General features: G+C 47.5%; 1 protein-coding gene across 1 annotated transcript in view; it reads left to right on the forward strand.

The window, feature by feature from the left end:
* Capn11 (calpain 11) overlaps positions 1 to 8,518 on the forward strand; it is an 11,739-nt gene extending 3,221 nt beyond the window's left edge. The window contains exons 4-21 of the mRNA XM_015487367.2: positions 172 to 305; positions 460 to 628; positions 2,631 to 2,714; positions 2,808 to 2,893; positions 3,078 to 3,152; positions 3,296 to 3,456; positions 3,645 to 3,820; positions 5,015 to 5,026; positions 5,337 to 5,548; positions 5,848 to 5,887; positions 5,985 to 6,050; positions 6,135 to 6,192; positions 6,292 to 6,353; positions 6,790 to 6,858; positions 7,276 to 7,354; positions 7,449 to 7,565; positions 7,928 to 7,986; positions 8,083 to 8,518. Coding sequence (XP_015342853.1) covers positions 172 to 305; positions 460 to 628; positions 2,631 to 2,714; positions 2,808 to 2,893; positions 3,078 to 3,152; positions 3,296 to 3,456; positions 3,645 to 3,820; positions 5,015 to 5,026; positions 5,337 to 5,548; positions 5,848 to 5,887; positions 5,985 to 6,050; positions 6,135 to 6,192; positions 6,292 to 6,353; positions 6,790 to 6,858; positions 7,276 to 7,354; positions 7,449 to 7,565; positions 7,928 to 7,986; positions 8,083 to 8,106 — 1,683 coding nt within the window. The 3' untranslated portion in view covers positions 8,107 to 8,518. The remainder of the gene's footprint in view (positions 1 to 171; positions 306 to 459; positions 629 to 2,630; positions 2,715 to 2,807; positions 2,894 to 3,077; positions 3,153 to 3,295; positions 3,457 to 3,644; positions 3,821 to 5,014; positions 5,027 to 5,336; positions 5,549 to 5,847; positions 5,888 to 5,984; positions 6,051 to 6,134; positions 6,193 to 6,291; positions 6,354 to 6,789; positions 6,859 to 7,275; positions 7,355 to 7,448; positions 7,566 to 7,927; positions 7,987 to 8,082) is intronic.
* The last annotated feature ends 16,254 nt before the right edge of the window (positions 8,519 to 24,772 follow it).

Here is a 24,772-nt window from a genome sequence, read left to right on the forward strand (position 1 = left end):
TTACTGGGCCTGGCCACCAGAGCGCTGCGCTCATGGTTCCGTGCTGCTGCGTGTGTGTGTGTGTGTGTGTGTGTGTGTGTGTGTGTGTGTGTGTGTGTGTGTATGAGCGCGCTGGGGACCGGGGGCTGAGAGATGCCCCTGCCCCACTGAGGCCCACCTTGGTGCTCACAGATCTGGCAGTTTGGGCAGTGGATGGACGTGGTGGTGGATGACCGGCTGCCCACCAAGAACGCCAAGTTGGTGTTCGTGCACTCCTCAGAGCGCACCGAGTTCTGGAGCGCCCTGCTGGAGAAGGCGTACGCCAAGTAAGTGCCCGGGCCCACGGGGGGCTTGCCCTGCCCGCCGGCCGCCCTACAGTGGGCTGCTTCAGGCAGAGAAAGAGGCCGGGTGTGGTGTGCAGCGCAGGGCATCCCTCTCCTCCCTCCCCAAGTCCTCACACTTCCATCTCTGTACCCAAAGGCTGAGCGGGTCCTACGAAGCACTGGCAGGGGGCAGCACCACGGAGGGCTTTGAGGACTTCACCGGTGGAGTGGCCCAGAGCCTCAATCTCTTGAGGCCCCCTGATAACCTGCTGAGGCTCTTTAGGAAGGCGGTGGATCGATCCTCCCTCATGGGCTGCTCCATTGAAGTAAGCCAAGCTTGGGCCTGCCTCAGGGCATTTGCACCTGTTGCTGCTTTCCCCTAGAAAGCTATTTCCCCAGCTATTTGTAGGCATAGCTTCTCACTCCCCTTTCAGTTCAGCTGTCCCCTTCTCCAGTCAGCCTTCCATGACTCCCAGTTGATGTACTTTCTACTTTGTTTTTGTTTTAGGGGGCCACCAGGGATTGAACCCAGGGGTGCTCAACCACTGAGCCACATCCCCAGACCTTTTGATTTTTTGGGAGGGAGGGGCGGTGCTGGGGATTGAACGCAGGGCCTTGTGCATGCAATGCAAGCTCTCTACCAACTGAGCTATATCCCCAGCCTTGATTTTTTTTATTTAGAGACAGAGTCTTGCTGAGTTGCTTAGGCCTCGCCAAGTTTTGTTGTTGTTGTTGTTGTTTGAGACAGGCTTTCACTGAGTTGCTTAGGGCCTCATTAAGTTAATGAGGCTGGTCTTGAACTTTCGATCCTCCTGCCTCAGGCTCCTGAGCTACTGGGATTACAGGCATGCGCCACCACGCAAGGCTTCTACTTTGTTCTGATTTTCTTCTTCAACCTTTATTGTGACCTGAAATGTCTTGCTTACCTATGTATCTATTCACAGTCCATCTTCACATAGTGCTCACATTGCATGTGGGCAGGGACCTTATTTGTGTCATCATCCACTGCTGGACCCTGGGACTTTAGACAAGACCTACCATCCAATAGGCACCCAACAAATACTTATTTTTTGTAATGAGCCCAGAGTGCTACCATATGACCCAGCAATTGTATTCTTGGTCATTTATCACAGAGAAATTAAGATTTGGGGTCCACACAAAGCCCCCTACCCAGATGCTTATGGTAACTTTATTCATAGTAGTAAAAAAGCCAATCAAACTAGTCCTTCAGCAGGTAAATGGCTAGATAACCTGTGATGATTACACACCATGAAATACTACTCAGCCATAAAAAGAAACAAACTATTGATAGCTGTAACAGCTAAGCTGGCTCTCTAGGGCATTAGCTGAATGAAAACAAGTCAACTCCAGAAGGTCACACACTGATCCTGTGATTCCATTACATGACATTCTTTTTTTTTCCCCACTGGGAATTGAACTCAAGGGCACTTTACCACCAAGCTACTTCCTCAATCCTTTTTGTTATTTTTTTTTTTTTTATATTGAGTCAGGGTCTCACTAAGTTTCTGAGGCTGGCCTAAATCTTGTGATCTTCCTGCCTCAGCTTCCCAAGTTGCTAAAGTTGCTGGATTACACAGCAACCACATCCAGCCCCATTTATTTGACATTCTTGAAATGATAAAATATTAGAACTGGAGAATAAGTTCTTGATCCTTGTTGGCTAGGGAAGAAGAGATGGGTGTGTTTATAAGCAACATAAGGGCTGCTTATAGTGAGGGAAATGTTCTATACTTGACTGTACAGAATAAGTACTTGACTATGGTGGTGGGCACACCAAACCACACATGTGAGAAAACTGCACAGAACATACTCAGTGAAAGCTAATAAAACTAGGGAAAGCGTGCAAGGTTAATGGATTGCATCAAGGTCAACATTCTGGTTTTGACATTGTCTAGTTTTGTAAGATGTTACTCTATCTCTGTGTATTATTTCTTACAACCGTATGTGAATCTACAATTACTTCAAAATACAAAGTTTAATTTTAAAGAAAAAAAAAAAAAAGAACCCAAGGGCCAGGCATGGTGGGGCACGCCTGTAATCCCAGCGACTCAGGAGGCTGAGGCAGGAGGATCACAAGTTCAAGACCAGTCTCAGCAAATTATTGAGGCCCTAAGCAACTTAGCAAGAACTTTTCTCAAAATAAAAAATTAAAATAAATTATAAAGCGCTGGGGATGTGGCTCAGTGATAAAGCACCCTTGAGTTCAATTCCCTGCACCAAAAAAAAAAAGAACCCAGAGAGTTCTCACCTTTCTTGGGGTGCCCCGGTCCAGATCCTGAATGCCTTTTCTTCCCCTCTGCTCTGTAGGTCACTAGTGACAGTGAGATGGAATCCATGACTCATAGAATGCTGGTGAGAGGACATGCTTATGCAGTGACCGGCCTTGAGGATGTGAGTCCTGGCAACCAGCCCCACCCTGAGGACAGCAGGAAGGAAGGCACCTCTCTCCTAACCCGTGCCCCTGCCCTGTCATGCCTCTCCCAGATCCGCTTCAAGGGCAGGATGGAAACACTGATTCGGATCCAGAATCCCTGGGGCCGGGTTGAGTGGAATGGAGCCTGGAGTGACGAGTAGGTGCCCGTGACCCAGGTGGGGGATGGGGGTCACAGCAGGCCCAGGAGTAAGGCAGTGAGGGACTGACTGTGTGCCAGGGCAAGCCCCCCCCTGAAGGCACTCCATCCTTCAGGGGTAGGGGAGGGAGTCCAGTGGGGAGGCTGGCCCACCTGGCTCCTACTGCCGCCTTCTCTCCTGCAGGTCCAGAGAGTGGGAGGAGGTGGATTCCAAACTCCGGGTGCAGCTGCTGAACAAGAAGGAGGACGGGGAGTTCTGGTGAGCTTGTCTCTGGTCCACTCCTGACTCCCCCGGGCCCCATCCCTTAGCTCCCCTCCTCCCTCCGCCCTGTGCCTCCAGTGGGGAGGTTGTGGGGGCCTCCGTGCTCACGGGTGTGGGTATGCACTGACACCCTCCTGCAGGATATCCTACTACGACTTCATGAACAACTTCACGCTCCTGGAGATCTGCAACCTCACCCCGGATGCGCTCTCTGGGGACCACAAGCACTCCTGGAACACCACCTTCTACGAGGGCAGCTGGAGGAGGGGCAGCACTGCGGGGGGCTGCAGGAACCACCCTGGTAGGTGAGGGGCCTCAGGGGGCAGGGAGCGAGCAGTGGGCCACACTCACCACTAACCCAGGCCCGGGGCGCAAGGTCACGGGGCCAGGGTGCATGAGGTCAGGGGTCAATCCAATCCATCCCAACATCTGCCAGTAGGGGAGGCAGGCACTGTCCCAGCAAAACCATCCGACCCACTTCCTCCGCAGACACATTCTGGACCAACCCCCAGTTTAAGATCTATCTACCAGAGGAGGATGACCCGGAGGAGGACGTTGAGGGAGACCCAGTCTGCACCTGCCTGGTGGCCCTGATGCAGAAGAACTGGCGGCATGCGCGGCCCCAGGGAATGCAGCTGCACACCATTGGCTTTGTCGTCTTCCCAGTGGGTGCCCTGCGGGTCAGGCTATTCTTGCTCCCTCACCTCTGGCCTCCTCCCTTGAAGGCCCTTCTTCAGGGTCACAGCCCAACTGCACAGGTTCCCATCGCCCCAGAGCCATGGCTCTCTGGCTGCTGTTTTCTTTTCACAGATTTTAATTAATTAATTTTGATGGGGGGATACAGGGATTGAACTCAGTGGCGTTCGACCGCTGAGCCACATCCACTATTTTGTACCATCCACTATGTATACAAACCACAATTTGGTATTTTATTTAGAGATAGGGTCTCAGTGAGTTGCTTAGCGCCTCACTTTTGCTGAGGCTGGCTTTGAACTCACAATCCTCTTGCCTCAGCCTCCTGAGTACATGGGATTATAGGCACATGCCGCTGCCCCTGGAATCCTACTGAATTTAACTTGATTTAACTCACCTTTTTACAAATTTATAAATTTGGAGCTGGGTGTGGTGGCATGTGCCATCTGCTACTCAGGAGGCTGAGGTGGCAGGATCACTTGAATCCACATTTTCAAGACTTTGTCTCAAAAACAAGCATACAGCTCAGTGGTAAACACTTGCCTAGCATGCTCAGACCCTGGGTTCAATCCTCAGCAACACACACACACACACACATACGCACACACACACACACAAAATCTACCTTGGAAAAACATTATGTAACTGTATTTCACAATCCAAATGTGATGGATGTTTTTATTTGTTTTGTTTTTTGGTACCAGGCATTGAACTCAGGGGCACTAACCACTAAGCCCTATCCCCAGCCCTTTTTTATACTTTATTTAGAGACAGGGTCTTGCTGAGTTGCTTAGGGCCTCACTGAGTTACTTAAGGCCTTGCTAAGTTGCTGAGGCTGGTTTTGAACTCGTGATCCTCCTTGCCTCAGCCTCCAGAGCCAATGGGATTACAGGTGGGCACCGTGGCACCCAGCTAAATACAATAGATTCTTTGTGTGTGTGTGTGTGTGTGTGTGTGTGTGTGCGTGCGGTGCTGGGGATTGAACCCAGGGCCTTGTGCATGTGAGGCAAGCAACTGAGCTATATCCCCAACCCAACAATGGATTCTTAATGCTATCAGAGCCCCCCAAATACATACATACATACACACACAAACACACCCTCTACCTGGCTTTTGCAGACCTTATCACTCTCAAAATCTGAACCTCCTCTCTATTTCCTTCCCAGGTCCCAAAAGAGGTACAGAAGAAGACATGGGGCTTGTTCCTGGGCAGCAACCCCTGCCTCCTGCATGTGTATTGTCAAAGGGTGGGATTTGGTAACATGCTCTGAGAAACACTGGGTTAGGATCCAGCCCCTTCAGGCCCTGGTGGGAGTCAGGGAGAGAAGAGACCACACCAGGGTTGCATGGTCTTTGGGCCATGTCCAGAACAGGTTGGTTGGTGTTGATACCTACTCCCAACACTGCCCATCAGGCTGCTTGCTTTGGGGGACCCTCACTCTCTGCTCTCCCATGCCAGTCCTGCACCCACCTCCAGGGCACATATAGTTTCAGAACGTCCAGGATGTGCACTTGAAGAAGGATTTCTTCAAGAAGTATCAGGACAATGGCTTCTCAGAGACCTTCATCAACTCACGGGAGGTGAGCAACCACCTCCGGCTGCCTCCAGGACAATACATCATTGTCCCCTCTACCTTTGAGCCACACAAAGAGGCCGACTTCCTGCTGCGGGTCTTCACTGAAAAGCACAGCCAGTCTTGGTAAGGGTCCATACCTCACTGCTTCTAGATCCCCTGAGCAAGAACTGAAGGATATCAAGCTTGTGGAGCTGTCCTCTGGTTCTCCTCTACATTGTCCCTATTTTATAGTCAGGAAAACTGAAGCATTAGGAGGTGAAGTCTCAGTTAATAGTAGAACCAGAACTAGAACTAGAATCTAGATCCTTCTGAGCTGTTCCATGTTGCTTTGAATATGCAACATGACCTTCCCCAGACCCCACTGCAAACCTCTGTCTTCCCGACTTCTGGTAACCCCTAAGCTCTCACTCTCTTTCTTCTAGGGAACTGGATGGATTCAGCTACGAAGAGCTTCTCCAGGAGGTGAGGGGAGGCTGTGGGACTGGAGGTTGGAAGGAAACACATGGGAGAGATGAAAGAATTTTTTGGACTGGGTTCCTTTCCCACTCCCTTCCCCCAGGAAACCCCGTCTAAGAAGGACATAGATGAGGACTTCATAAATTTGTTTGAGACAGTGGCAGGCCAGGTGAGAGAGCCATGGGTAGAGGCTGAAGGAGTGTGGCTGGGGGCTCAAGGGGCCGGAGCAGGAGTTTCCCCTCCTCCTTCCTAGGACAAGGAAATAGACCAATATGAGCTACAGAAACTGCTCAACAGAACGGCTTTCAAACGTGAGTCCCCACTGCCACCCTCACAACCCTTCCCCCACATATTTTGCCCCACCTTCAACCACATCCCATTCATTCCATCTTTTTTTCCTTCCCTCACAGTCAAATACAAGATCAAGGGCTTTGGCTTGGAAACCTGTCGCCGTATGATCAGCCTCATGGATGTATCTTCCTATCTAGTGGGTGGACCTGTCTGGCATTCTCCCACCCCTGTCCTCCACCCCCAAGCCTGACCCAGAGATGGCAACCTCTCTGGCCAGCCACAGAAAAGATACCCATTCTGCCAGGCTTGGTGGCCCATGCCTGTAATCCCAGCGGCTCTGGAAGCTAAGGCAGGAGGATCGCAAGTTTGAAGCCAGCCTCAGCAACTGAGCAAGGCCTTAAGCAAATAGCAAGACCCTGTCTCAAAATTAAAAAATCAATAAAAAGGGCAGGAGAGGTAACTCAGTGGTTAAGTACCTCTGGGTTCAATCCCTGGTACCAAAAAAATGATGCCTGTTTTTATCATTCAGTGGCTCCCTGCAGTGAGCCGCTCTGCTTCCCTGCCCCAAGATATACTCTTCAGTCCCTTTTCTGCTATCCTTGACTACTCCCACCCAGAAAGATGAATCTGGAAAGATGGGGATTTTGGAGTTCCAGGTCCTGTGGAAAAAAATCAAGAAATGGACGGTAAAGAGCCCTAGAAGGACAGTCTATTGGAATCAGGAAAGGGTGTCTTCTAGAGGAGTGGGGACTAGCAGGAATGAAACTAGAATTAGAGCCTCTGACCATAGGGGCATATGACGGGAGAGGGTCTTGGAGTGCTAAGGTATGAGCTGGTCAAAATGTTTAATAACCAGGATGGCTCAGGTACCAGCTAGTCTTGAAGGATGCCTACAGAAAGTACCAAGCTGCTGTATCAGAGCCCTCCTGCAATGCTTGGAATTAGTGCCTTAATCACTAGATAATAGAAATATTGGGAGCTCATAGGGTAGGTCATTGTGGGGGGACTGGTGATCTTGAGCAGCTATTATGAACCAACTGTACTGCAATATTTCTTGGTTTCAACCAATGCTATGTACATGGCCCTACCACATCTGTCTTCAGGAGATCTTCCGAGAGTGTGACGAGGACCAATCAGGCAACTTGAACTCCTACGAGATGCGCTCGGCAATTGAGAAAGCAGGTGGCCAGTGGGCAGGAAAGGGTTAGGGACTGGGAGCACAGATGCCTTGTCCAGAACCCTGGACTCTGCCCTTCCCCCCTCTTCTCTCTCCCAGGCATTAAGCTGAACAACAAAGTGCTGCAGGTGCTGGTGGCAAGGTATGCAGATGAAAACATGCTTGTGGATTTTGATGACTTCATCAGCTGCTTCCTGAAACTGAAGGCCATGTACAGTGAGTTAAGCACCTGCCCATCGACCCCCATACCAGATGCACGTGGCCCCGTTCCAATGCCAGCTCACCTTGCTGGCGCTAGAACTTTGTGCCTCCATTTCCTGATCTATCAAATGCGGATGATAATGGTACTGCCCCCTTGGAATGGAGGTGCAGAGTAAACGAGGTGATCCGTGGAGAGCACTCAGAACCAGGTCTGGCTCCTAGCAAGGGTATATGAGTTGTGATCATTCATTCCGCACTGGGTTAGGGGATTTATCCCGAAGGCAGCAAGCATTTTCTGACCTTCTGCCCTGTTGGAAGTGGGTCCTTTAAACCACTGACCGCCTCGACCTCTTTCTCCCGCCTCCTCCCTGAAACAGTGTACTTTCTCAGCAAGGATCCCAAGAATACTGGCTATATTCGTTTGGACTTGGAGCAGGTACACGGGGGAGGAGTGGGAAGGGATGTCCCCGCCCCTGGCCCCGCCCACTCGGCCGCCTCCCCTGCACATGCTGGTCTACTCTTCTCTCTGCAGTGGCTGGTGATGACCATGATATAGGCACTCTGCTGGAGCCTGGCTCCCTCCCTCTGCCAGCTGGGGGTGCTGGCCAAGGAGGTTGGGGTGCCCCTTGCCGCCCTCAGCTCTCTGGTCGGCTGGGCCCGGATGCCGTGTTTACTCCACTCTCGCTCTTCCTGCTTGGAGGGGTTCTTTGTCCCCCACCAGCTTCTAGTAGCTGGATCAACCCCACCATCTCAAATTTTATCCCAGTATATTTCATTAAAACTTAAGTTAGGCTTCCTCCTGTTCCCCCGTGTGAGACAGCCGAGAATAGGGAAGGCACCTGAGCTGCTTGGTGCCCTCCAGCTTTCTGTCCACTCACCTGCCTGCCGACCCAGTCCTCCTGTGGCATCGCTTCTCTCTCCTTTCCCTCACCCGTGGATGTTATTGTAATAAAGAGCACATGCCACTAGCTTCCCCATGTCTGTGTTTCTATACCAGGAAAAGACTGGCCAGGGCTCAGGTCACTTCCCCAACACCAAAGAGGAGTCCTGTAGCTCTCTCCCTCCCGGCAAGGTGATAGATACTACCTGTTTCAGCCAGCTTTTTCACTGCTGTGACTACAGTTTCGAGGTCTGACTCCACAGAAGGCTGGCCCCATTCCTCAGGGCTGGAGGTGAGGTGGAACATCATGGCCGGAAGAGTATGGTGGAGAGAAGCAGCTCACATGGTGATCACAAAACATGGAGGGAGACTCCACTCCCCAGATACAAATATATACCCCCAAATATGTACCCACACTCCCAATGTCCCACCCCCTCCAGCCACACCCCATGTGCCTCCAGTTACCACTCAGTTAATCCCATCAAGGATCAATTCACTGATTAGTTTAAGGCTCTCCCAACCCAATCATTTCCCCTCTGAACCTTCTTGCATTGTCTCTCACATGAGCTTTTGGGGGACACCTCACATAGAAACCATAACACCACCTTAACCCTGGAGAGCGCTTAGAAATATGAGCTGTTGCAATGGCTAGGGGGCGCTGTTGACATTTGTGGTAGTCCAGGATGTGAAGTTTGCTTCAGTCCTTGAGGGTAAGAACTGTACAGTATGCTGGATGGTGGAGCAGCGTTGTGGTGGGGGCATAGGGAACTTTCAGCTGCCAGTGAGGGCTGTGAAGGGGCTGGCAAAGTTAGGGGCCACATGGCTTTGAGCCATCTCTGTCATCTCCTCTCTCCCTTGGGTCCCGAAGGTAGCACTGCATGTCTCAAAGTCAAAATCCAAATGCCACACCTGCGGCAGCCAGCAGACAGATCATAGACGTGAAAGGAACCTCCTGGGTGTGAGGTTGGGAGGGGTGAGGACTGAGTGTTCATTCCCACCTTAAAGGTATTCAGATTCAAATCATCATTATTGTTGTTGGAAAAGTACTGCCCGTCAAACTATTGCCCTCACCGGAGGGATGGTCCTTGGTTCTCTAGTTTTTGACCTTGGAGTCTCTGCTGCAGAGGCACCCGCACCCCCTCCCAGTCCCAGCTTCCGGTCATGGTAAGAAGACTCAGGCTCTACTGCAGCTCTGTGACCCCACTTCTGTCTTTCCAGATCTCTCGGTGGTTTCCCCCTCCGGTCTCTGGCAGGGATACTGGGGTCTGGGTGTGTGAGCGTCTCAGATTCATTGGTAGAAACAGCTCCCACACTCCCTTGAATTAGAGACCGTTCCTCCCCAGGGGAGCCCAAATCCTCCCGCCTCTGTGCACTTTCTCAGCCTCCCAGGGCGGCTGGGCTCCAGTTCCCTCCTACGGTGTCCTAACTTGGGTCCTCCGCTAGAATGCTGAGGGGCCTGCAGGAGTTCCTTCCTCCTAGAGCTGGTGACAGATGCCCTGCCCCTGCCTCCTTCATGACTTCAAAGACCAAACCTGATCAGCCTGTGTGGAAAGCCACCCACTGGGTCCTTCATCACCGGCCATCGCCGCCTCTCCAGGAGTCATTTCCTCTCCTCTCCTTCCTCCTGTCCATTGTGACAGATAAATGACACTCTCTAAGCGCCTTTTAAAGGCTTGATTCCCCACTTTATCTTCCCTATTGTCCAAGGAGCTCTCTCCCTGAGGAACAAAAGTGTGGGGGTGGGGCAGTGGGGTCCTGAAACTAGAAACTACAGTCTTTTGAACTTGTGTGTGTGTGTGTGTGTGTGTGTGTGTGTGTGTTTATTTAGAGACAGGGTCTCAAGAGTTGTTTAGTGCCTCACTTATTGCTGAGGCTGGCTTTGAAATCAAGATCCTCCTGCCTCCACCTCCCGAGCCACTGGGATTACAGGCTTGCGTCTTCTGAACTTTTGAGATGTCCCAGCAGTCCCAGAACCCCAGGAAGATGCTGACCCCTTGTCCTAGGATGAAATGATGTCAACTTCAAACCAGGAGGGAGGGAAGCAGAAAACTCCCAAATCAGAACTATGAGTCACTTTTCTTTAAATTTTTTTAATTTTATTTTTTAGTTGACACGGTAATTATATATATTTACGGGGTAAATATGATATATATATATTTTTTGGTGGTGGTACTGGGGCTTGATCCCAGGAGTGCCCTACCTCTGCCTACATGCAATTCTCCAGTTACCCTGATCTGTTCATTACATGTTGTATGGAAATGTCACACTGGCCAAACGTGATGGTTTATGGCCGTAATCCCAGTCACTCAGGAGGCTGAGGCAGGAGGATTTCAAGTTCAAGTTCAGCCTCAGCAATTTAGGGAGACTTTGTCTCGAATTTTTAAAAAGGACTGGGATATAATTTGGAGGTAAAGCACTCCTGAGTTCAATCCCTATTACTGAAAGAAAAAAAAAAGGAAAAGGAAAAAACATTCAATTGTAAATACATACATACATAATCAGATATCAAGTCATTGAACTAAACAACACAAATGGCATGAGGCTTATGATACAAAGTCAAATGAGCAAGATGCCATGACAGAATTCCTATTGGCGTTTGTGTTTACTGGCACTCTATATTATTAGCAATAGCTAGGTATACAATGTAAAATATGGAAAATAAAATATGAGGCTTTAATACAGTGAAAAATGTGGAAAGTGACTCCATCCAGGACTTCTCTTGCCTCTCTTTTCAGCCTAGCTGCCCCTGGAGGCCATTCCCACTGTGACCTCCGTCTCTCCAGATAATTCATAACCACAGGCAGGCAGCCCCACATTTCTGCTTTTTCCTCCTGTCCTGGGTGTGGGTGACTTCTGCTTGCAGTACTGGGCAGCTGAGATCTTCTGGGGAAGCACTAAAATATGCAGTCTGCTTCCTCCACAGCCACGCTGGTTGACTCAATTGGGCCCCTTGCAATCCAAATTTCAACTCGTGCTGACTGCCATTCTCCACAGCTGCTGCTCCTCCGCCGCCCCATTTCCCTCAGAGGTCTCTCCTCAGCCTCCAATTTTACTATAAAGATTGGGGGTGCCTCAGAAGAATGGCTTCAACCTTACCTCTTCCCTTCTTCCGAGTAACTCCACAGCTTCATCCTCTGGCCTCTTGAGAAAGCAGGGTCTCAGATGTGCTGGGAAACCATGGAATATCATGCAAGATTTAGACACAACAACTAGATGCCACACAGCACCAGCTGTAGAGCCTGGAAAAAGAAAAAAGAAAAAAAAGTCAAGTGGTCAAGTGGAATTTTTATTTTGTTTTGTTTTGTGGTCCTGGGGATTAAACTCTGAACTCTGGTGTACTTTACCACTGAGCCACATCCCCAGCCCCAGCCCCTTAACTTTTTTTTTTTTGTTTTGTTTTTAAGACAGGGTCTTACTAAATTGCTGAGGGCCTCAATAAGTTGCTAAGGCTAGCCTTGAATTTGTGATCCTCCAGTCTCAGCCTCTGGAGTTGCTGGGATTACAGGAGTGGGCCCCCATGCCCAGATCATACGCTTTTTTTTTTTTTTTTTTTTTGTATCTGGGCTTGAACTCAGGGGCACTTGACCACTTAGCCACATCCCCAGCCCTATTTTTGTATTTTTTACTTAGAGACAGGGTCTCACTGAATTGCTTAGCACCTCACTTTTGCTGAGGCTGGCTTTGAATTTGTGATCCTCCTGTCTCAGCCTCCCCAGCCACTGGGATCATAGGCTTGAACCACAGTGCCTGGGTCCAGATCATAAGCTTTTTAAATGTTTGTAAGTGTACAGTCTATGGCTTTACATATTATGTGTGTGCAACTGCTACCACTCTTTTGAATAACACCACTATAAACATTTGTGTGCACATTTTGTGTAAACATGTCATCAGTTCTCCTGGTAGATGGTTTCACATCTTTCCAGAGTTTCTCTATGCAAATACAAATATATAAATATATATACTTATTTTTCCACCGTCTTTGCACAAAAGGTAGGATGTCATACACACCTGTTGGCACTTTTTTTCTTTCTTTTGTGGGTGTGTTTGGGGGGGGGAGGATGCTGATATTCAAATCCAGGGTTTTATGCCTGTTAAGTGCGTGCTCTACCACTAAGCTATGCCAACAGTTGCTCCTTTCTTCATTTAAAATAACTCTTTCCCTCTCCCTCTATCTCTTTCTCTCTCTCCTCATTGCAAACTAATAATGGGAGGAGGCTTGAATAATCCATGTGGTAACAGATTAGATAAGAGATATCAGTATGAACTCCTGTTTAGCTTAGTACAGATACAAATGTTTACATATCAAATATTGATAATCTGAGTGTAGTGGTGAGTGCCTGTAATCCCAGTGTGGAGGAGGCTAAGGTAGGAGGATGGCAAGATCCAGCCCAACCTGGTGACTGGTGTTGAGACCTTGTCTAAACAATAAAATTTTAAAAAGGGCTAGAGGTATAGCTCAGTGGCAGAGCACTTACATAGCATATGCAAGGCCCTGGGTTCAATCCCCAGTACTCCCCCAACACAAATGTGTAGACCTGTGTATATACACAGGTTAATATCCCCACACCTACTTCCTTAGTCTGTAGCTAAAATGGCCTAAAACCAACAGTTCTCCAATAGCAACAAGCAACACCTAATGTCTAGTAATTGGTTTCTAATACCATTCTCCAACAAATAGGGGAAGTTGGCATGAGGTCTGCAGAAATTCTGTATAATCTTCACAACTTTTCTGTAAACCCAAAACTATTCTAAAATAGTTTATTTATTTATTTTTCCAGTGGACACAACAACTTTATTTTTATTTTTTTTAATGTGGTGCTGAGGATCGAACCCAGCGCCCCGCACATGCCAGGCGAGCACGCTACCACTTGAGCCACATCCCCAGCCCCTAAAATAGTTCATTTTAAAAAACAATGAAAATATATATCTTAGTGATATTTCTATATTCTATTAGCATGTAGAGAGCTTCCTCATTATTTCTATTTTTTATTTTACTTTTTTGTGGTGTTGGGAATCAGACCCAGAGCCTAACACAACTGGGCAAGCACTCTACCACCAAGCTACATCTCAGCCCCTCATTATTTTTATGGCTGCATGGTATTCCACTGTATGGAAACCTCATCATTTATTTAGTAGTTTTCACATTATTAAACAACGAATAACAATATATATAACATCATACATGTTATTGTATCCCTGTGCACATATTTCTATAGGACAAATTCTTGAAAATGGGATTATTGTGCTGAAGAGTATATACATCCATAATTATAATAAATATTAAATTTTTCATACAGACAGTACCAATTTGTATGCCCCAGCAAGCTGAGTCTGCCTGTTTCCCCACAACCTCAAAAACACATGAATGATCAAATTTTTCCATATTTCCAATCTGATAAAAGAAAAATGGTATCTCAGTATAGCTGTAATTTGCATTGCTCTTATTGTGAGTGAAACTGAGCGCTATTCCCATTTTGCTTCGGCTTGCAGTTTGTTTTCCATGAAGTGTCTCTTTTTGTTCTTTGCCCATTTTCATTGCGGGCTTTTTTTGGTTTTCCTCCTAAAATTCTAGGAGCTATTCTATTTTAGAAAGATTAGACCTTTGTCTGCCACAGGATTGCAAGTGTTTTCCTTTGTCATTGATCTTTCTGCTAGATTTTTAATGCCTGCCACCTGGACTCTGTCCCTTCACTCCAGCAGAGCTGCTCTCCCCAAGCCACCTGTCCCCTCTCAGAGCCACAACACAAAGACCTTCCAGATCCACATCTTCCTGGGGACATTTGACCTCATGGTGACATTTGATTCTAGACTAAAAACTCTCTCTTTGTGTAAATAGCATTTGTCGTGTTCTTCTGATTACATAGAAAATACAGAAAAGCACACAAAAGAAAACCAGAGCACATTTAATCCCACCTCCCACTTCCTGGGTGTGTGGGCGTCACTGTGTGTATTTATTTACACAATAAATTTCTTAAGCTTGCTCAGGCCCTTTGGAAGTCTACAGCTCCCCCTTCCCGCCTGCTGGATTGCTCCCTGGGCTTGTTCTGCCTCCTGAAGCAGGTCCTGCCTGCTCACCCCACAGCAGTCTCCCCCTCTATCCGGGACCCCCTCCCTGACACCAAACTCCAGATCTCATGGGCCTTCAGAATCACCTTGTTGAGAGCCTGAGTTTATCACCCTGCTCCAGAGGATCCTGGTTTCCTGGGTTCTTTAGTGCCACCCATCAGGAGGGCCTTCCAAAGTCCGCCCCAGCATTGTTCCTGGCCCAGGCCCCAGGCCTGCTAGGCAGTTCCTGAGGTGGGCCCTCACTGGCCTCCTCTTTTGCTCAGGCTCTTCCTCTCCTGGACTTCTCTCCTCCATGGCATGGGAGGGAGGTAGCGTACATCCTACCTGACCTCCACCATCCTCAGGGAACCTACTCCTTTCCTCCTGGAGACCTCTAAGAGGCCCTCCTCCCTCCCCAGCCACTCCTTCTTCTGGCCCCAGCTTGGTAGCTGACCTTCCTCACAACCCCAGGCCCCTTGCCCTGTTCCTTAAGTGCCTGAAATACTCCCTTTGCCCCCAGAGTGGTGGCTCCATATTGCAACTTCCGGTTTCATCCTCTGTTGCCCATACCGGCCACACATGGAGAGCAGGACTGTCTTTCCATGGACATCAGCACTTCATTGACATTTGTATTTCAAGAGCCTGCATCCAGTGAATGCTGATGACTCTATTGAGGGAAGGTTGGACCTACAAAGCTTTGCATCCAGGTTGTCTCCCTCAGGACTAAGGCTGGAACTGGAACCCACCCCAGTCTAATGTGCAACCCCCTCTACCACCGCTGTCTTCCTGCAACGCTTTTCTGTTTTTTTTTTTTGTTGTTGTTTTTGTTTTTTTTTTTAAAGAGAGAGTGAGGAGAGAGAGAGAGAATTTTTTTAATATCGATTTTTTAGTTTTTCGGCGGACACAACATCTTTGTTTGTATGTGGTGCTGAGGATCGAACCCAGGCCGCACGCATGCCAGGCAAGCGCTCTACCACTTGAGCCACATCCCCAGCCCCTGCAACCCTTTTCTGTCAGAACCTCAGTTTACTCTTCTGTCAGAGAAGTGTACTCAGGAAAAGGAAGAGAACTCAGGGGAAAGTTATAAGGACCAAATGCATCATATACTTGTAAATGGTAACTTCATGAAAGAATATGAGGTATTGGGTTTATTATAAAGAGAGTGCTCTTGTTCACTTCGTGTTTGCCAAGTGCCTGTTTTCTATAATGGTTACTATCCTAACATTTAACCTGTAGCTGTTTCACAGAAAGGTAAATTAGCTAATGGCATATTTGCCAAAGATTCCACACTGGTGTAGAGGAGCCGGGATTTGAACCTGCACAGCTTAGCTCTGTTAGGTAATAGCTAGCAATGAGCAGTGAAATACAGTCAAGGTCACAAGTGTTCTTTATATTACTTTAGAGTCCTTCTTTAAACTACTTCCTAAGTAGACAAGAAAGCAAAGTATGGTAGTTAATTTGTAGAAAACAAACAGAAGCAAAGGAGCTAATGGGAGGACATATCAAGAGAAAAGGATGAATGGGACTAACTCTTGACAGGGTCCACTGAGGTTGGTGTGAAGCTAGGAATTATGGCTAAAGGTGTCTCCATTGTCTGGGAAAGAAGATTCCTTTAGTAGCACAGGGCACTAAGGTAACTTCTGACCAGCTATTGACTCCAGTGCCCACATTAACATGGGATTGATTGTTGATGAAGCCCCCCCCCTAAATGGGATGGCCACCATGACCATTCCAGAGACGACCAACTAAGGTCAAAAACTTCCCCACCCAAGGTGAAGGAGGGGTTGAACACCTGATTGGCAGAGAGTACAGAAGGTGGTCCTCAGTTCTCCTGGGAAACACCAAACAGTAATAAAATTGGGGGACAACATTGTCTCCTTTGTCTTTTTCTGCTTGGAGATGGCCTACTGTCTCTCTCGAGAGTGCTTTTTGCTTAAGCCTCACTTTTCTTTTACTTTATGTTCACCTCACTTTCATTTCTAATAAAGTTCTCTTGCATGGCTTTTGGTGTCTGGCTTTAAATTTTCTTTCACCGGAACACAAGATCCGAGGTTTGGAGTTTCAGCCCCCTGCTTTCCTGTGATACTTCCACACTCTGTTTGCTTAACCACCACCTTGGACTGTCCTTAAATAAAGTTCTTAGTATTATTTGGTCACAAAGCTTCCCTCTCTAATATAAACTGACACAGCTGGGTGTGGTGGCACACACCTGTAACCTCTCCAGTTACTCAGGAGGCAGAGGTAGGAGGATCGGAAGTTAGCAAGACCCTAAAAATATATATAAAAATAAAAAGGGCTGGGGATGTGGCTCCGTGGTTAAGAGCTCCTGGGTTCAATTCCTGATACCAAAACAAACAAACAAACAAAAAAACCTGGCACACAACCAACTCCCTCAGCATGGTTACATAAAAATGGTAATGTACCACAGAAATTTAATTTCAAGAATGGAGAAAGGTACAAAATGTAGCTATATGCCCATATTTTCTGTTCTTCATTATTCATATTATTAGATTCAAATAAAACAAATACTCATCAGTTGAACTAAAAACAGAAGTTCAGCTGGGCGCGGTGGCCCATGCCTGTAATTCCAGTGGCTCAGGACGCTAGGCAGAAAGAGCACGAGTTCAAAGCCAAACTCAGCAAAAGTGAGGCAACTCAGTGAGACCCTGTCTCTAAATAAGATACAAAAGTTGGCTGGGGATGTGGCTTAGTAGTCAAGTGCCCCTGAGTTCAATCCCCCCCCCCAAAAAAAAAAACACAGAAGTTGTCATGATTGTCATGCACTTACCATCAGTGGTTTGAAAAAATGCACATTCCCCAAGCCCACCATTCCAGGTCTTTATCACTCTCAGGATGAGATTTTACTCTTTGTCCTCAGATTCTCAGATTTTTTTTTTTCCCCTCAGTACTGAGGATTGAACCTAGGGCCTCATGCATTCTAGACAAGCACCCTACACTGAGCTACATCCCTGGTCCTTTTTAAAAATTCAATTTATTTTGAGACCGGGTCTCACTAAGTTACCCAGATAGCCTCAAACTTTCAGCCTCCGCCTCCTGAGTAGCTGAGATTACAGGGTGCACCACCTCATCCAGCTTATATTTTCAGAATTTTGTCACCAAGAGAGACATGAGGTGAGGTGGGAAGAGACCAGACTGAGCAGAGGCCTCCATCAAACTCACAAAGGGCAAGAGAAGAGAAATGAGGAGAGGTTGAGTGGGTACCATGGTTATTCTGGGCCATGGTTTGGGGAGAAGTCTGTGCTCCCCTGGATCGCCAGTTTCCCCTCCTGGTTTGTCCTGTTCCCACTCTCTGATGCTGCCCATCTCTGGTAGGCTCTCACATTTCTGGCAAAAAAAACAAAAAAAACTCCTGCTTGTGGAGGCCAGAGGAGAGAGGGGGGAAAGAAAGGGACTGGCTCTGGACACCCAAGATGAGACTAGAGAGGAAGGAGGATGCTCAGGGCCAGCTGAAGTCAGACAGCCTTCCACCCAGCACCACCCCTCCTACCTGCTAGGCCTCGTGCCTTTCCGCAGCTGGGGTCGGGGGGCTGGGACTTGTGGAAGCCTAGGAAGGAAAGGGAGGGAGAAAGCGGAAGATAAACTTGCATTTCCAGGTTGGTCAGATATTGCCAAATTGCCCTCTAAAGGATTGTGCCATTTAGCTCTCCCTCCAGTACTCCATGAGGTTCTGCCTCCCAGGGTGCAAAGTGGTAGTTGCTCTGGGTAAATGTGCGTTTCCTCATTGACCGATGTGGGTGAACAGCTTTTCATGATGATGGATCTCTCCTGATTCCTTTTCAGAAAATGGCCTCCTCTGATCTTTTGTTCATAGGATTCATTTTTGTTTTTGTTTTTTGCTTTTTTTTTTAAGAGGTTTTTTTTATTATTATTGTTTAGTTGTCAATGGACCTTCATTTTGTTTATTTATATGCGTTGCTGAGAATCAAATCCAGTGCCTCACACATGATAGGCAAGTGCTCTACCACTGAGCCACAGCCACAGCACCTTGTTCTTTGTTTTTTTCTTATTGATTATAAAAGATTTTCGCTTATATTGATACTAAATATTTTTTTTTCTTTTTCTGTACCTCCTAAGCCGCTAGGATTATAGGCATGCGCCCCAACAATACTAAATTTTTTTCAGTTATGTGGATTGCACATTTCTCTTCCCAGCCTGTGGGAGGTTGTCATTTCACTTTGTAGTGTCTTTTTTTGTTGTTGTTGTTTTTTCTCCCATGTTGGGGATTGTATATGTCTTTTTTAGCAATTGAAAGTTGCTGATTTACTATTGAAACAGGTGATGCATGTACATGGGTGTTCGTTAGGCTATTCTAATAGCTTTGACAATTACTATAACAGCTGGACATAGTGGCACACACCTGTAACCCCAGGGGCTTGGGAAGCTGAGGCAGGAGGATCAAAAGTTCAAAGCCAGCTTCAGCAATTCACCAAGGCCCTAAGCAACTCAGTGAGACCCTGTCTCTAAATAAAATACAAAAACGGCTGGGGATGTGGCTCAGTGGTTAAATGCCCCTGAGTTCAATCCCTGGTACCAAAAAATAAAAAATTACTATAACAAAAAATTTGTAAAAATCTATAAAACAAACAATTCTGTGCTCTTCCAAATTCCTAAAGCTCAGTTCCTATTTTTTGTAGTTTTACTTGTTATATTAAAGTCTCTAATGCCACCAGAAGTTTTGGAGTTGATGTGCCAGAGGGTCAAACCTCATTATCCCCTACCCCCGTGTATGGCCCACAGTCTTTGTCCCACATCTGGCCATGCATGTCCCTTCTTCACAGACTGGCAAGTCCCCCTCTGCCTCACGTTCTTAGGTCTTTTTTTGATCCTTCTATTCCTTAACCCCTGTGCCTATTCTTGCCACCTTCCACACAGTTTCATTTCCCATATTACAATTTGTCCAATTTGGCACCCTCAGGCCAGGTCCCTCTCTTTCTTCTCAGTATTGACCTGGCTTTTTTTTTTTTTAAGTTGTAGATAGACACAATACCTTTGTTATTTATTTATTTATTTGTTTGTTTATTTATTTAGTGCTGAGGATCGAACCCGGTGCTTCACATGTGCTAGGCAAGCTCTCTACCACTAAGCCATAACCCCAGCCCAACCTGGCTATTCTTTTTTTTTTTTTTTAATATTTATTTTTTAGTTTTCGGCGGACACAACATCTTTGTTTGTACGTGGTGCTGAGGATCGAACCCGGGCCGCACGCATGCCAGGCGAGCGTGCTACCGCTTGAGCCACATCCCCAGCCCAACCTGGCTATTCTTGACCTTGACTTCTTCCATATAAATTTTATGAGGGCTGGGGATGTGGTTCAATAGCAGAGCACTTGCCTAGCATGTGTGAGGCTCTGGGTTCGATTCTCAGCACCACATATCAATAAATAAAAAGCTCCATTGACAATTAAAAAATATAAATTAATTAATTAATTATTTTTATGATCGCCTTACCCAGATCCAGAAAGAAAAGAAAACACAAAACACTGTTAGGTCAGGCTGGGGATGTGGCTCAAGCAGTAGCGCACTCGCCTGGCATGCATGGGGCCCGGATTCGATCCTCAGCACCACATATAAACAAAGATGTTGTGTCTGCCAAAAACTAAAAAAGTAAATAAATATTAAAAAATTCTCTCTCTCTCTCTCAAAATACAAAACAAAACAAAACAAAACAAAACAAAAAACACTGTTAGGTCCTTGATTGGAGTCACATTGAATTCTAGATAACTTGGGGGAAAACAAACATCTTTTTTTTTTTAATTTTTGTAGTAATAGATGGACAGAATGTCTTTATATAATTTGTTTATTTTTATGTGGTGCTGAGGATCAAACCCAGTGCCATGCTTGGCAAGCGCTCTGCCGCTGAGCTACAGCCCCAGCCCAAAAACAAACATCTTTACTTCATTTATCACATGAATCTCTCCTGACCATCACCCTGGCACATCCACCCGTGTATTTAAGTCTTCTCTTTTGGTTCCTCTATAAAAATGTGTTTGCTTTCTCCAGCGTCTTGCTCAATCTTTGTTAGATTTTTTCCCCCTGGGGCCTGTGGTTTTTGTTGCTCTCCTTCCCCACACGGAATTTCAAGGCATGTCCCTCCTTACCTCCTCCTCTACCCTTCACCACCCTCTCTCCCACTGTCCTGGGAGCAGCTGTCCTGCCCCAACAGCTGACTGTCCCCTGTGAGGCATTGCCAGAGGGTGTAGGGTTCACACCTCATCCTTGAATCCTGCCAGCTGCATCTGGGGAGGGGAGTGACAACTGTTTGAGTGGGGACAATGGGCTGCATTACTATACAGGCTCCCCTCCGGGGCCACCTCCCTTCCCCTGGTCAGGGCAACTGTTCCTATGAATAAGGAAGGGCCCCATCTGCCAGCTCTAGTTAACCTTTCGGGCAACATCCGCTTTCCTGACTCCTTTTACTCATGTCTTATGAGCATGTTTAGTTTGGGTCCTGCTGCCTGATCATCTGCTTGTGGGTCTGTCGCTGCCTGGAATTAACTGGTGAGCATCATTGGAGGAAAAGTCTGATCTCTCAGTTGTTGCACTCAGACCTCAGAGGGTTACCATAGCCCCACTTGGGTAGATGGTTTCAGATTATCTGAAGCACAAAGGTATTGTGCTAAGCCACAGGGCCAAGCTACCAGTTCCTGAGTGAGTATTCTGCCCTTCGTCTGCCCACACTGCCTATACCTGGCAGCTCAGTTTCCTGCACAAAGCTTTCCACATCTACTGCTTAGCAACAGCTCTCCTGGCTCTCCGGGGCCTGATGAGGCCTCCCTGGGAGAAATAAGGCCTCCCTGGCTCCTTGCAGAGCTCCTTATTTGGGGTTCAGCACCATCCTCAACCTCCCACAGACAAGAAGGACTCCGGGTCAGGGCTGAGTTCCAGAGAAGCTCCAGGCCAGTGTTGAACCCGAGCCAAGGTCTCACAGGTCTCCATCAACCCTTCAAACATTAACTGAGCCCCAACCTCTGGTCCATGTGGCTGCTCCTGAGCAGCAGGACACCTGTGTCAGGTCTCCAAGAAGCAGCCCATTCAGCTGGCCTCAGACATAGGGGTGTACTGGGAGGTCACAACTGGAAAGATGGATGGAAATTCATGTTTACTGGATACCTTCTAGAGACCAAACTCTGAGTCTTGTGTTCTTCCCACTTCTTTATCTCATGGAAGGTAGGTATTATAATTCCTACTTTAGGGAGGAGGACCACCATATAGACAGTTCCAGAAAGCCACTCCTATCTCTAGCTATGCACTGTACAGCCTATCAGGCATTCGGGGAAGCCCTAGAGAGGGTCCCAGAGCCAGCACGTGAATCCAGAGCTAAGAGACCAACACAGAAACACATGCAACCAGCTTTGCAGGTTGGTACTCATATGTATACAAGCTGTTCTTAGCAGAGGCATGTTATGGAGTGCTCTGGAACCCCTGGGTAGGGGCACGCAGACAGGAGTGCAATGAGCAGAAACCCCAGTACTCCTGGTTCCAGCAAGAAGCCATTAGGTCTCATCACCCCATCCCCACTTTTACCCGTGAGCTGTCACCTGGCTGACTCTTGGGGCATTAGGCTTTTTTGTCACTGCCACAGTACCTCCACAGGCCTGGCATGCAGTAGGTACTCAATGCTTGTTGTCAATATGAATGGCTCATGTAACTGATGCTTGCATATAAGGGTGGTAGAAGTCTCCAGAATACTTCTGAATGGCCATGAAGACCTGAAGAATGGTTTTGAAGATAGCCAGGATGGTTATCTTTCCAGGAAATTCTCAGTACAGCCCTTGGTTCTCTGTCTTAGGAGAACTATTTGGGGCAGGGAAGTGGATTTCAGGGTCACTTAAGTGTCTAGCTCTAAGACCTCAACTTCACAGGTTGAAACCCAGACACTTTTTTTATTGTTGCTGTTGTTGTTGTTTTTTTTTGGTACTGGTGTTATGCTCGAATTTGGGACCCCCAAAAGACCACCAGAGATCCAAGATCGATGTAAGCAGCAAAGAGGTGTTTATTGCGAGCTAGCTCGGTCCTCCACGCGCACACATAGCAACTGGTGATGCTGAGAGGCCCCCAGCCCAGGGTTTGCAGCAGTTTTATACATTCTTTGGAGAAGGCAGGGACTTCACATACATCATAGCATCTCTTAGCAAATCATCACACACTGTGGGAAAATCAAATAACTCTAAAACATGATTAGCACATTCACTTGCGGGAACAAGTTGGGTAGGGGTGATCGGTTACTACAAGAGGGGGATTCATTTGAACTGATTGGTTTAAGCCAAGAGGGGTGTTCCTGCTGAACTACGTGGTTTCCCAACACCATAAACCACTGGGAGGGTCATCTGGCATCCCAGGTATTTCCCTGTCTCATGCTGATTGGTGGCTGCTAGGGGGTTGCTATGGGTCCTCACCTAGCCTGACTGAGTCAGGGACACCTAGTGCAGCAGATCTCTCCTGTTATTTGTAGATAAACAATTTAGCAGGGTAGGAATGTGCCTAGGGGTGCTCTGTGGGTCTTTCCAAGGAAAAGGTCATGTCCCTTCCTTGGACAGGCTTTGCTCTGAGGTAGAGGCTGGTTTTTCACTGGGAATGGAACTCAGGAGTGCCCTATCTCTGAGCTGTATTCCNAATATGAATGGCTCATGTAACTGATGCTTGCATATAAGGGTGGTAGAAGTCTCCAGAATACTTCTGAATGGCCATGAAGACCTGAAGAATGGTTTTGAAGATAGCCAGGATGGTTATCTTTCCAGGAAATTCTCAGTACAGCCCTTGGTTCTCTGTCTTAGGAGAACTATTTGGGGCAGGCCAAAAGGAGTGGGGTGGGGTTAATCCAGGTAAGAATGGGAAGGAGATGGACACAGGAGGGGGCCGGGGGAGGGGGATAGAAGCTAAGCCTAGACCCATTCCTTGAACCCAGCCACTGCCCCCACCCCTCTACTAACCCGTCCTGCAGTTCCTCCTTGTTACCAGAGACAATAACCTATTTCCTTTACCTGTTTTGCCTGCTCAGACCCCTGGAAGCCCTCATTAGTTACAAGAGGCAGTGTCATAGGGCAGGAATAGCTGGCTCAGGCCCAGGATCCAGAGATCCCAGTTATGAAAACTGAGCCTGGACCAGGAGCCGTGGCGCACGCCTATAATCCCAGTGTCTCAGGAGGCTGAGGCAGGAGGAGCACTGAGTTCAAAGCCAGCCTCAGCAAAAGGGAGGCACTAAGCAACTCAGTGAGACCCTGTCTCTAAATAAAATAGAAAACAGGAGAAAAACTGAGGCTGGGAAGCTAGTGGAACTTAGCCAAAGTCACAGTAATCACAGATCTGAGCCAGTGTTTGATGGGGCCTCCTGGGTTCCTCGGAGGGAACCATCAGGCCTGCCTTTCTTCCTCTTTGGCTCTGTGTGTTCTTCCTGTTCCCCAAGGGCTCTCTCCAGCTATTTGTGTAACACAAGGCTCCCACACATCCTGGGAAGGTGTTTGGATTGATGGAGCCCCAGGGGTCTTAGTAGCACAGGCTCTGGGGCAAACAGGTCCAGTGTTGGAGCCTCAAGCAGAATTTCATTTCTTTATTCTTACAATAAATGTTAACTGCCAAGCAATGGAGACCCAGCAGCAGACAAGTCTCTACTCTTCTGGAACTCACATTCTGGTGCGGGAGGCAGATAATGAACAAGATAAGAAAGCTAAACATCTAACATGACAGACAGTGATTTGCTGTGGAGACACAGAAAGATGAGGGGAGATGGGGACAGAAGGAGGGGGTGGAGTGTATGTTTAAATAGGATGGTTGGGTAACACTTAGGCAAAGACTTGAAGGGGATGAGAGAAGGAGCCCTGTACCTGGATAAAGAGGCTCTGTGGTGCACGCCTGTAATCCCAGAGGCTCAGGAGTCTGAGGTAAGAGGATCATCAGAATCAGCAATTTAGTGAGGCGCTAAGCAACTCAGTGAGAACAGTCTCTGAATAAAATGCCAAAAAAGGGCTGGGGATGAGGCTCAGTGGTTAAGCACTCCTGAGTTCAATCCCCAGGAACCAAAAGAAAAAGAAAAAAAGCCTTGAAGGCAGAAACAATGGTAGCCCCTGTTGTTGGGGCTCAGTATACACCCCCAAAATATGACTGTAAGAGACCACCCTGTGTGTATATGACTCTTTGGCATATTGATTATTTCAAAAAACTGCAGACTACAGGAGTGTCTTTGAAACCTGGCCCTTGTATAAAGAAAATTTATATCTATAAAGAAATTTTTGTCAGTAAAGGGGTATGGACCAGGGAGAGAGCTGCTCCTGACAACTTCT

This window comes from Marmota marmota, unplaced genomic scaffold, assembly GCF_001458135.2.
Source record: "Marmota marmota marmota unplaced genomic scaffold, marMar, whole genome shotgun sequence".
In the NCBI taxonomy this organism is placed as follows: Eukaryota; Metazoa; Chordata; class Mammalia; order Rodentia; family Sciuridae; genus Marmota; species Marmota marmota.